The following is a 12090-nucleotide window of genomic DNA, read 5'->3' as shown; positions in this document are numbered from 1 at the left end:
CAAGGGAGCCAGGAGCAGGAGGACTATCAGATGTAGCGGCTCCCGCTGGTCACCAACCCAGTCTCTAACTCTGTCCATGTGCTACTGCTTGGCCTTCTCTGCTCCCTCCTAGCGGTTAATAATTGTCCCGATGCCCTGGATCCTTCAGGAACTTCCTCAGCCTGGACCCTGATGTCCCCACCATACGGTCTGCCTTCTCCACATTATGTCAACAACCGCTCTTCCTCCCGCAGCCCGAGGATACGTCTGCCTCCTCACTGGGGACACGGGCATCTCCCGTTCCAGGCATGTAGTCTCTGCAGCAAGCTGTAGCTCTACAGCGAGCATGTAACAGCGAGCTGCTTCCTGTTGACTGCAGAGGGGCTCAGCCTACAGCGTCCCTCTGGCCCACACTCCTCCTTTACTCTGTGCCTCTCCCAGACTTGGGATTGGGATCTCAGTTGCCTTCTTCCCACAAACTCCTACAACCAAAGCCAAGTTCCTTTTCTTCTCCTGTGCCTCTCACAGCTCCCTTCTCCCAAAATGTACAAGATTGTTACACTGACCACATGTCCGACCTAGTCCCTAAGTGGACAAGTGCATACTTTATGAAACTCATCACTATTCCATACCGACCCCTTAATCCTGGCAGCAGGAGCAGCTCTAATGCAACCTTATTTAGTGAATAACACATGGCATCTGCCCTCAAGGAGACTTTCAGCAAGAGACACTGGATTTTAACTCACCAACTCCGAGGGTGAGGGATAGTTGTCCTTTCCCTGGCCTTCTGTTGGAAAGTATTCTGAGGTTTTACATTTGTATTAGGGACCTTAAACATAAACTGAATATATCCATGTCTACGTTATTGCACCAAACGAGAAATTCTCCCCAAAGACGAAGGGTAGGGACCACCCCAAGCCAGCTCGTGGTTTCTGGTGGCGGACAGAGCGCTACTGTGTGTTTCTCAGCTCAAGCTCCTCTCCACTAAGCAGATTCCTATGCTTCTCGCTCAGTTCTTCGTAACGAAACTCAGCAGTTCCTGAATGCCTGTCCTCACCTGCTGGCCAGATGCGCTCTGTACATCCTCAACCAGAGCCTCAGTTTCCTCACCATTTTCTGGATGTTGCTCCCTCACCCAGGTCTGGATCTCCTCCGGCAAGATGGTTGGAAACTGCTCCAAATCCAAGAGCTCCAACATCTGCTCTTTTGGGTGTGTCTTAGGCCTTAGCCACTGACAGCAGAGTTCCCAGAGCTTGCTAAAGGCTTCGTGGGGGCTGGCTACCTCTTGGCAGCAGAACTGCCTGAAGCGTTGGTGGGAGGCTTCTGAGTCAGGGCTGGTGCTGGGAAGGCCTGATTTCTGTCCCTGGTAGCAGTCCTTGCTTGGGATGGGTATGCCTGGGGACTCCTTGTTGCAGCCATGATTTCTGTCATCAGCCTGGCTGACTGGCAGCCATTACTACCCTGGAGATCAGATTCCATTTCTTTTCATATCACTGGAAAACCATTCTCCTGGACACTGGCGAAAGTCTTCCTGGAATCAGAAATCAGAGAATACCTTAGTGGTCCAGAATCACAGCTGAAAAATGACTCAGCGACTTGGAAGGGGAGTTGCAGGAAATGGAAAAAGACAGCATAAAGTGATCTCATAGTCCTTCCCTCTGCTTCCCGTGATGTACTTTCTGCCCTTTTCCTTTGCTCCCTCTACAATCTGAGAATCTGAAGCTCTAAAATTATCAAAACAGTTTTCTCCACAGGCCAGTGGTGTTTGCTCATGAATTCCCCAAGCTACTTTCCCATGTAGCCCAGCTGTTCTTTCTTGTGTCCCCCGTATGCCTGGATCTTGGTCCCTGCCCTCCATTCCCTCAGGAAGCCAGGAGTCACCTTCCAAATTGCCACCTTCTCATAAGGTGCCTCTGGATTAACCTCTTCATCGTTCACACTCTCGTCTCTACTACCACCACAGCCACACACACAGTGTGGATGAGACACGACTGGCTTGCGGTATGCTTTCATTTTCCAGTACTACTTCCTAGTTCGGATCTGCATCTTCTTCCTTTGTAACTGAGTCCTAAATTCCAGCTGGTGTCACGGGGCTATTCCTTACAGTACCCCTCCCTCCCACCCCAGGAGTTTACGTCAGGCATCTGACAGAAACTGAGCCTGTCAAAAGTCTCTGAGGTTTTCCAAATTTCCTAGGAATTGCTGTATTGGGAAGAGGTAAGACTGGAGCGATCTGTCATTGTGTGTCTCAGTATAAAACCACTCCTGCACCAAAGGGGTGAGCCTGATCACAGGAGTTAAAAACAACAACAAAAACCTTAAAAAACTGGATTCCGGTTGCTCTTCTTCCAAAGATCTTGAACTGCCTTCACTTACAATCTCTTTACATATAATGCAGCCAAGAGACTACTGACAGGGAAATGGAAGGCATTCCTGGTAGTAGTCCTTTATAACAAAACAGGAGCGTCACAGCACGCAGGGCCCCGGCCTCAAAGATGTATGCCATGCCGCACATTTTCCATATTCTGCACCTTGTCCGGATGCAGAATAATTTAGTAAATGCTACCCTAGTTTCAGGCGGATGACGGAGCTCGTGCTCCTCTTGACCCCTAACACCCCGTCCATAGTTCGTCTGAGAATGCTGCTCTTGTGTTTCACTCTGGCGAAGACCCAGGTGCTCGGCGGAAAGCAGGGCAAGGGTAGGAGCCGGACTGGTTCACGTCTCGCTCGGCGGAGATGCCCTGAGTCTTGCCAGTTCGCCGGGCGCGAGGGTCAGGAGCTGGGAGGGGCGAGAGGGAGCACCCGCGGGTTCACGGCCCGCCGGGAGTCCGGGGTGGCCGGCTCGGGGCGGGGCGTGCGCGGGGGCGTCCGCGCCTGTGCCCACTGTCCTGAAACGAAGGCGTCCGACCCAGCTTCCACCCCGCAGCGGCGAGGAAGCGGAGTACTTACAGACTCGCTCGGCGGCGGATCCGGAAGTCAGCGCCTGGACAACGCCCCGACTCCGGGCGGTAACCCACCCGCTGCGCATGCTCGCGAGTGGCGCCATTGGACTACAGCTCCCAGCGTGCACTGCGAAAGGCCGGTCGCCGTCCCTCGCCAGCATCGACAAACTGCAGCAAATAGACGAGAGAGACTGCCCTCTGGGAGCCAATTCCCCGGGAGAGGGGGCGGACCCTCCAGTGCCGTATTTCCCTGCGTCATTCTCCCCTCAGCCAGTGGGAGTGTCCGCGACGAGCGGCCTCGGCTCCGCCCCCAGCCCTGGCTCCTGGTTTCCGGGTCCTAGGTCCCCAGAGAGGTGAGTCCGCGGCAGGTGGGTGCGGGGTGCAAGGTCGCCGGCGACACTGCCGCCTCAGGCGCCACCCTGCCGGGCTCTCACACAGCCGCGAAGTTGACCCGCGCGCCCGAGAGCCGCAGCTTCGCCCAGCTGGGGGGCCGCCGGGGCGCCCTCGGAGGCCGGAGCCGGCGGGCCTGCCGGGCGTCGCGAGCTAGCGACCGCCGCGCTCCGCCAGCCCTGCTGCGAGCGGGGGGCTTCCGCGCCCTCCGTGCGGTGCCTCCTGCCCCGCAGCTCCCGGCTAGGTGCTCGAGGTCGGCGCCGCCAGGGTGCCGGGGAGGTGGCGCAGGCCACCTGTGTGACAACTCGAACTTTTCCTGGGGTTTCCCGACCGCCAGTTGGATCACGCTGCGCAATTCCTCTGAGACCTTGTGTTTATCGGTGAAATAAAAGCAGGGTTCCCCCCCCCCCGTTCCTTTCAGGACGTTATGAGTTTCCTCCATTTCGAGACAGTTGAGGAAACTGCCAGAGGGTCAGACTCTCCCCACCGTCAGTCCCTGTGTTGTCCTCGGGAGCTTGGGGCCTGTGTGTGCCCCGCCCTCCCCCACATCTTGCTGACGTTGAGAGAGACTTGTGCAGAGCCATGAGCCCGAAGGCTTGAGCTGCTTCGGAGGAGAGAGCCAGTCTCCCGAGCCCCAAGATGGCGGCTAAGATGGAGATAACTTTGAGCTCGCAGTCCCACATTCAGGCTTCCTCCAAGCCAGAGAGACACATAATAACAAAACTGGAAGACAAACGGGGACCCTCTCTGCAAAAAGACCGCCCCGATCCTGAGCTCTCCCGCCAGAGCTTTCGACGGTTTTGTTATCAAGAGGTGTCTGGACCCCAAGAGGCCCTTTCCCGGCTCCAGCAGCTCTGCCGTCAGTGGCTGCAGCCCGAGCTGCACACCAAGGAACAGATTTTGGAGCTCCTCGTGCTGGAGCAGTTCCTGAACATCCTGCCTCCAGAGATCCAGGCCCGGATCAGGCATCGATGTCCAGTGAGCAGCAAGGAGATTGTGACCCTGGTGGAAGATTTTCAAAGAGCTGCCAAGAGACCAAAGCAGTGGGTAAGGAGGGCCCTCTTTCGTGGTCGCCAGGATTTCTTTCTCATCTGGATGGTATCTGGTCTCTGCATCCCTCCCTGTTTAGTCAGAGTCCAGAAATGGACCCGATGACTGCAAATGTTGCTTCTGGCCTCTATTTGGGAACCCCCTTGGGGGATGTTAATAGGTTTTTAGAAAATCTAGGCACTAGTACTCCAGTAAGAAAGTAGAGGATCAAGTAAGTTCCTTGCATTTGTCCCTACACATCACCCCACACCCATTCCTCCTGAAGTTTTCCTACTATCAGGATTCTTAGCAGGCAGGGTCATCTTGTTGGGTAGGAATTTGATTTGGGGGGACCTTCATGGTGGACCTGGCTTCAGTGATGTGTCTTCCCTGCAGATCAGGAAGTTGCAGCTCATTTGGCCAGTATTTTTTTCCAGTCTCCCAATTTAGACCCCATTCAGGGCTTAGGCAGGAAGCCAACAACCATATGCTTTGAGGAATGGAGGCTGTCAGGAAACACAGCGGGCAGTCTTCTAGCCATACTACTACTGGGATCTCCTTATCAGGGAAGCCTTGGGCAGAACAGTTTATTAAGTATGGGTTTTATTATTAATGGTCTCATCAAATGCTTCCCGATCCAGTGGGACCTTTTTCTGATAGAATCTGCTGGGTGGGTGACATACGGTGAGACACAGGATGCCGGGGTGGACATAGGGTGAGACTCTCCTAGGCCGATGTCATGACTGACCCTGTTATCTGTGCCTTCTCTCTGATGAGCTTGAAGCCCTGTGAAAGACCCTGTTTAGGGTCACCCACTTAGGAAGTCTTGGCTGACTTGAAGCCTCCGTGGATTAGGATTAATCTCACTAATCATTCTGCATGTCCTTCCCTTTGCTACCTTTGAGAGTTTTCATCGTCTCTCACAGTTGGCCTCTGGACTGCTGTCGGTATACCCCAGGGTAAAGGAAAGGATCCTTGCAGAGCAGGAAGAGGTCAGGCTGCCCCCAGTCCTCAAGCTGCACTCTGATGCATGGGGCTTTTTTCTAGGTGGCCGTTTGTATGCAGGGGCAGAAGGTGCTCTTGGAGAAGACTGGGTCTCAGCTTGGAGAACAGGAACTCCCAGACTTTCAACTGCAAACTCCTAGAAGCTGTCCCAGGGAAAACTCTTTGGAGGAGCCTTCCCAGGCAGAATCTCAAGACCAGCTGAGCACTCATCCTTGGGACAAATCCCTGCTCCTCCAGGAAGCAAGCCCCAGATTGGCCAGCCCAGGTAAACACTCTGTGCCTCTTCTCTCCCTCTCTAATCTTTACCTCCGTCAGAACATCCTGTGGTTCTGAGACACCATAGACTGCATGTCAGGTTTTTTAATGTTTTGTGTAACACTAGATCTTTATTTCCCAACAGATTTCATTGACTAGCATGGTAGTGATAGGTGTGTATGAAGTACAGTTTTATCATTTTCTGTTAATGACTCAATGTCAGTGCGTAATGGGATTATCTACTCTGTCCCTTTCGGAGCTTCTTGTAGTGACAGATCCACATATGACCACTGATGAACTACCTTCCAAACTGTGGCTGAGTTTCATTGCTTAAAATCGTCCCATGTTGAGAAGGGGCCTAAAGAATGCTATATGTTAGAGGAAGAGTGCCGCTCCGTATTATTTTCTGCCTCTTCCTTCTCCTGTGACAGTATCTGCACTTCACCCCCTGTGTCTATTGCCCTATCCGTCTGTGGCACAGTACCAGTCGTTGGTGGCCCTGCTGTACTCAGTCCTGTGATCTCTAAGATTGAATAACAGAGACACTCTGGCCAGTCTTAGTGATATGCGTAGAGGGGATGGTCAGCAGGTTAGAGAATATTACCAGAAGGCTGGAGCACCTTGATTTCCTACATTCAGTGAAACACTTAGGTTTGGTTATTCTCTGAACTTAGGAGTGGAGAAGACCTGGGGCATCCAGCAGAAAAGCACTGTGACCCTGGCTCCGGTCCTGCCCCATAACCTCTGGGTTTCGTGGTCCTGAGCACGCACACTCCCTTCTGCCTCATCCTAGGCAGCTCAGTGTGTGTGTAGGCCCCATTGTTTATTCGATCCCCGAAGGTAGAGTCTCTACCCTAAGATCCAGTAGTGCCTTCCTTCAGAGCTGCACTGCCCAGTAAGTTGCCACTGTCCACACATGGCTATTTAAATTTTATTTATAGAGATATATTTCATGTACTGTAAGAATCACCTTTTGAAGTATACAATTCAGTGGTGTTTAGTACTTAACACGCTTGTGTGACCATCCCTATTTGTCTAATTCTTGAAAATGTTCATGACCTCAGAAAGAAACCCAGACTCCCTGGCAGTCACTCTCTAGTGCCCCCTCTCCGGCCCCTGGCAGCAACCATCTGCTTTGTCTCCGGATTTGCCTATTGTGAATATTTCAGAATCACATATGTTGTGCTTTTTTGTGACTGGCTTCTTTCACTGAGAAGGTTTTTGGCTTCACCCGTGTTATCACACGTGTCCCTCCTTTGTTCCTTTTTACGGCTGATACTTCATCACGTGGACGTTTTGTTTATTCATCAGGTGGTCATTTGGAGTGTTTCCACTTTTTGGCTGTTATGAATAGCGCTTCTGTGAACATTTGTTTGCAAGTTTTTGTGTGGACATATGTTTTCATTTCTCTTGGCCACATATCTAGGAGTGGAATTGCTGGGTCAGACAGTAGCTCTCTGTTCAACCTTTTGAGGAAACACCGACTATTTTCCAAAGCGGCTGTGCCATTTTACATTTCCACCAGCAGTTCCCGTGAGGATTCTAATGTCTCCACATCCCTGTCAGCACTTTTCGGTGTTTTGGTTACAACAGTTGCATTAGGTGTGAAGTGGTGCCAACGGAGGTTTTATTTCCCTGATGGTGAATAATGTTGAACATCTCTTCATGTGCTTATTGGTCAGTTGTATATCTTCTTTGGAGAAATATCTGTTCAGATCCTTTGCCTGTCTCTAATTTGGATTAATCTTTTGTTGTAAGAGTTCTTTTTATATCCTGTATACTCGGCCTCTATATATAATTTGCAAGTATTTTCTCCCACTGTGGGTTGTATTTTCACTTCCTTGATAGTGTCCTTTGAAGCACAAATGTTTCTAATTTTGATCAAGTACAATTTATCTCTTTTCTCTATTTGGCTTGTGTTTTGGTGACATATGTAAATTACCTTTGCCTAATCCGAAATCACAAAGATTTATACCTATGTTTTGTTCATAGAGACATTAGTTTAGCCCTTCTGTTTATGTCTTTGATCCATTCTGAGTTATTTTGAGTACGTGTTGTGAGGCAGGGCTCCATCCTCACTCTTCCGCATGTGGAAATCCAGTTGGCCCAGCGCCCTATATTGAAAACCCTACTCTCTCCATTGAATTGCCTTGACAACCTTGTCAAAAAGCAGTTGACCATAAAGGTATAGGCTGCTTATTTAAATTTGAATTAAAATTAACTGAAATTAGATAAAATTTAAAATTCTGTTTTCTCCATCATAGTAGCCCCATTTCAAGGACTCAGTAGCCCCATGTGGCTGGTGGCTGCCATATTGAATAGTATATACACACGCTCATGTACACACACACTTCTCACCTGGCAGCAGTCCTGTGGGGTAACACAGTTCTAGAGCCTCCAACTTGCCCACAGACATTCCAGCATGGTTCCGTCCTGATCCTCAGCGCTCATGGTCAGAAATTGCAGAGTTTCTGAAATTAGGATACATGTCTAGCCCATTTTATAGTTTGTAACCCTAATGCCATCATGTTTATAATGAAAGAACACACCGAATTTGCTGAATTTCCCATTATTTGAAGTGACAGTTGTAATCATTTCGTGTCCATGTGAGTGAGTAGATTGGCAGTGTTGAAAGTTCAACAGTTCAACTCTCTCCTTTTCTTTTTTTTAAAAGATTTTATTTATTTATTTGACAAACAGAGATCACAGGTAGGCAGAGAGGCAGGCAGAGAGAGAGAGGGGGAAGCAGCTCCCTGCTGAGCAGACGGCCCGATTTGGGGCTCGATCCCAGGACGCTGGGATCATGACTGGAGCTGAAGGCAGAGGCTTTAACCCACTGAGCCACCCAGGCGCCCCAACTCTCTCCTTTTCGTTTGTTTATTGCCACTCAGGTCTGATGGGTTTGCTTTTCTATGTTTCTTCCTTCCCTGACCTTTCCTTAAAGGTAGGAAGGAGAGATGGGACTGGAGAACTTGGTTCCTAACATGAATATAAATTACAGTCCTCCCAGGAGCCTGTTAGCCATGTAGATTTCCAGCTCCCCTCCCCCCAGAGATTCTGACTCAGCAGCCCTGGGGACACAGGAACAGCCTGCTTGTGTAACAGGTGCCCCAGATGAATCGAATGCCAGTTGCCAGTGGAGGACCACGCTTTGAGAATACTTCTTAGCTCATTTGCTGAGCTTCTTTCTTCAAAGCCCAGGAAATGAAACATATTCTTTCTAATTATAGAGGCCCCCAGAATGAAAAGTGACAACAAGGAAAATCCACAGCCAGAGGGGGCTAAAGGAGGAAAGCCATGTGCAGTTTCCCCTGGCAGATCCAAAGGGAATGGTCTGCAGAGTCCTGAGCCGAGAGGGGCAAGTATGAGTGAACCCCGGTTGTCCCGGAGGCAAGTCAGCCCCCCAAATGCTCAGAAGCCGTTCACTCACTATCAGAGACATTGCAGGGAACTGGAATACATCAGCAGCCCCCTGAAAAGCCACCCGCTGCGAGAGCTGAAGAAAAGCAAAGGAAGCAAAAGGAGCCTGAGCAGTCGTTTGCAACGTCTTGGTCACCAGCCGACCCGCTCAGCAAAGAAGCCTTACAAATGTGATGACTGTGGGAAAAGCTTCACGTGGAATTCGGAGCTCAAAAGACACAAGCGTGTACACACAGGGGAGAGGCCCTACACGTGTGGAGAGTGTGGGAACTGCTTTGGGCGCCAGTCCACCCTGAAGCTGCACCAGAGGATCCACACCGGGGAGAAGCCGTACCAGTGCAGCCAGTGTGGGAAAAGCTTTCGCCAGAGTTCAAACCTCCACCAGCACCACAGACTCCACCACGGGGACTGATAGCGGGGCTTTGCGCACTCGGTTCAGAAGGAAGGTGTCTGTGTTTCTCTTTCCCCTCACTTGCATGTAAACCACAGACTGACTGTGTGACTTACAAGGAAAGCAAGAAGTCCCTGAGGAATGCCGGTGCACGTTTGGCTGCTGAGGTGTCTCAGAAGACACCAGGGGGGATGTGACCCTGTTGGTGACCGAGTGAAGAGATGGCGGCTCTGGGTGTTGAGTCAGACAGAACCGGGGTTTCTGCTGGAGAGCAGGGAGTAACTGCCAAGACAATCCCGCCGATCCTGCGGGGTCTCCTGCCCCTTTATTTATCCTCTAAACGTGTCCAAGGGTAAATTACTTATATATTTAATGTACTTGCTGTCATACCAGACAATCTTGATCATACACACACTTCTTTAATAAAGATCAGTGAGCCACTAGAATTTCAAGACAGAAGGTCATTGGAATATAACTCCCCTAATATTCTTACTCTAGTTTCTGGCTGGTCATAGCAAAGGACACATGAAGTGAGAGTTTGAACATGTTTGTATGAGGAGAGGATTCCCAAGTAAATAGTGCTTTTACACACACACACACACACATATACATGCAGTTCACACATGTTGAGGGAATTATTTATATGAAAACACCTTTGATTTAGGAAGAAATCTCAGCTGCTACAGCCCCCGCCCAGGCAACAGGGGAAAGCTGCAATGGGGAAGAAGCGTGTAGCGTGTGGAGACTGCTAAGGACATGCCAAAGGGACCCTTACTAACCTCCTTCCTTACTCAGGCCGGCAGCCTTAAGAATAACAAGATGATTGGGGGATGGAGTGTTATAAAAGTGGATTATCTCAGTACATTTACTAAAACTCATTGAAATGGGTTAATTTTATGATATATAGATTATATCTCAGTGAATTTTCTTAAAAAACACAAAATATATTTGTATAAAATATAAAAGTTCTGGAACAAGGCCAGAGAGTTGATCGAATCCATCCCATCATTCTCTCAACTAAGAATCCAAACCCAGTCGGTATAGTTCTCAGTCACCCAGAGCAAGCCAGCGGACCTCTGAGTTCAGAGAAGACCCCGGTGGATGGGTGCACCGCCTCCAGCAGGACACGGGTATGTGGCATTCTTGCTAAAACAGCAGGATCCTCCAGTTGCTGCCGGTCACCTCTGGGCTGTGTCTTCCCCTCACCCACCATGGTTCTGCAACATGCTGCTCCCTTTGAATTTAGGACCTGCCACCCCCACTGCTTCCTCCCTGTCCCTTCTCACAGGAGCATCCTACTCAGCAAAACCCTCTCTGACTGGTTCCAGGCCGACTTCATTGTGTCCCTCTCTGCTTCACTGCGCGCACCAGTGGGGCTCAACCTGGGAGCAGATTTGCCCCCCTCCCCCTGGGGGGCGGACATTTGGCCATGTGTGCAAATGCTGCTGGCTGCTCGTGGGTAGAGACCAGGGATGGAGCTAAACATCCTACAGTCCACAGGACAGCCCCACAGCAGAGTCGCCTAGTCCAAAGTGTCAGTGATGACAAGGTTGGGAAGCTATGCTGCTCACGGTAAAAGCTCTTCAAGGACAAGAACTGTATTTTTCCAACGTCTTAGCTTTTAGATGAAGTCTAAAGGAAGCCAAGGGAAGTAGGTGTTTGGACAGGGGTTGGTCCTGCCTGAATCGGAGGTCCTGGTGACAGTGTTGAATGCAGTTGACAAAGCTTCTTACCTTTTGGGCAGTGAGAGACTGAATGGAAGCTCTGTGGCCTTTTAGATTACATCACAGTCCCCCTCCCAGCAACCGTATTGTATTAGGTGTTAGAGGAGCTTGTCTGTATTACTATGCCTGCACCTTACCTCACCCCCGTCTGTCACCTCTCACCGGTTAGAGCCTCCTGATTGCTTATTTGCTTCCACCTCATCCATCTTTTTCCAGGACAGTTTTGCTGTCACAGGACCCTCCTAATCATGGCGACATCTGTGTCAGTTTCCCATTGGCTCTCTAATGTGATCACAAACTTAGTGGCTTCAAACAACACAAACCTAATCTCTTATTAGAGTTCCAAAGGTCGGAAGTCCAAAATCCATTCCACAGAACCAAAATTAAGGTTTCTGAGGGGAGAAATCTGTTTTGTTGCCTTTCTCAGCTCCTAGTGGCTGCTTCCTCCATCTTCAGAGTACATGCCTCCATCCTCTGTCGCATCACCTTGTCCTCTGACTCCTACCCTCTGGCCCCCTGTGTAATATAAAGGGCCGTCATGATTTTATTGGGCCCACTCAGATAATCCAAGAGAATCCTCCTGTCTCAAGATTCTCAGTCACATCTGCACAATCCTGGTTGCCATAGACAGTAACATTCATGGTTTCCAGGGATTAGGATGTGGACATATTTGGGAGGCCAGACTTCGCCAACCACACCTGTCTGTTCTGTCTGTTGAATCAACTTGGTTAGTCCGAGCTCTCTCCTAAAAGCAAACAAACCTAGATTTCTACTCTTCTTATTTATAAGAGTTGGGATAGGAACTCTCCCTTAAATGAAAGTTTTGTTTGGTATGTGTCAAAGAACCTGTATGTGTTTTCTCTCTTCTGAACAAAATAACTGCTGAATCGTAAAGTCTTTGGCTGTCTGTTCAACTGTGGTCCTTCAATAAATGTGACAAAATTACCATTATGAA

The 12090-nt window shown here is 49.9% G+C and overlaps 1 protein-coding gene across 5 annotated transcripts in view; it reads left to right on the top strand.

Annotated features, from left to right (window-relative positions):
• The first annotated feature begins 3198 nt into the window (after positions 1-3198).
• Positions 3199-12090, top strand: part of ZNF174 (zinc finger protein 174) — a 60223-nt gene continuing 51331 nt past the window's right edge. For 2 of the 5 annotated variants that reach the window (XM_032327962.1, XM_032327963.1), the window contains exons 1-2: positions 3242-4358; positions 5388-5610. In XM_032327962.1, the coding sequence (XP_032183853.1) occupies positions 3951-4358; positions 5388-5610 (631 nt within the window). In that variant the 5' untranslated portion in view covers positions 3242-3950. Of the gene's footprint in view, positions 4359-5387; positions 5622-5859; positions 6927-8830; positions 12082-12090 lie in introns of those variants that run through there. The other 3 variants (XM_032327961.1, XM_032327965.1, XM_032327964.1) reach the window with 3 other exon arrangements.

Source organism: Mustela erminea, chromosome 20, assembly GCF_009829155.1.
Source record: "Mustela erminea isolate mMusErm1 chromosome 20, mMusErm1.Pri, whole genome shotgun sequence".
Classification (NCBI taxonomy): Eukaryota; Metazoa; Chordata; class Mammalia; order Carnivora; family Mustelidae; genus Mustela; species Mustela erminea.
This window is presented reverse-complemented; position numbering and strand designations above follow the sequence as displayed.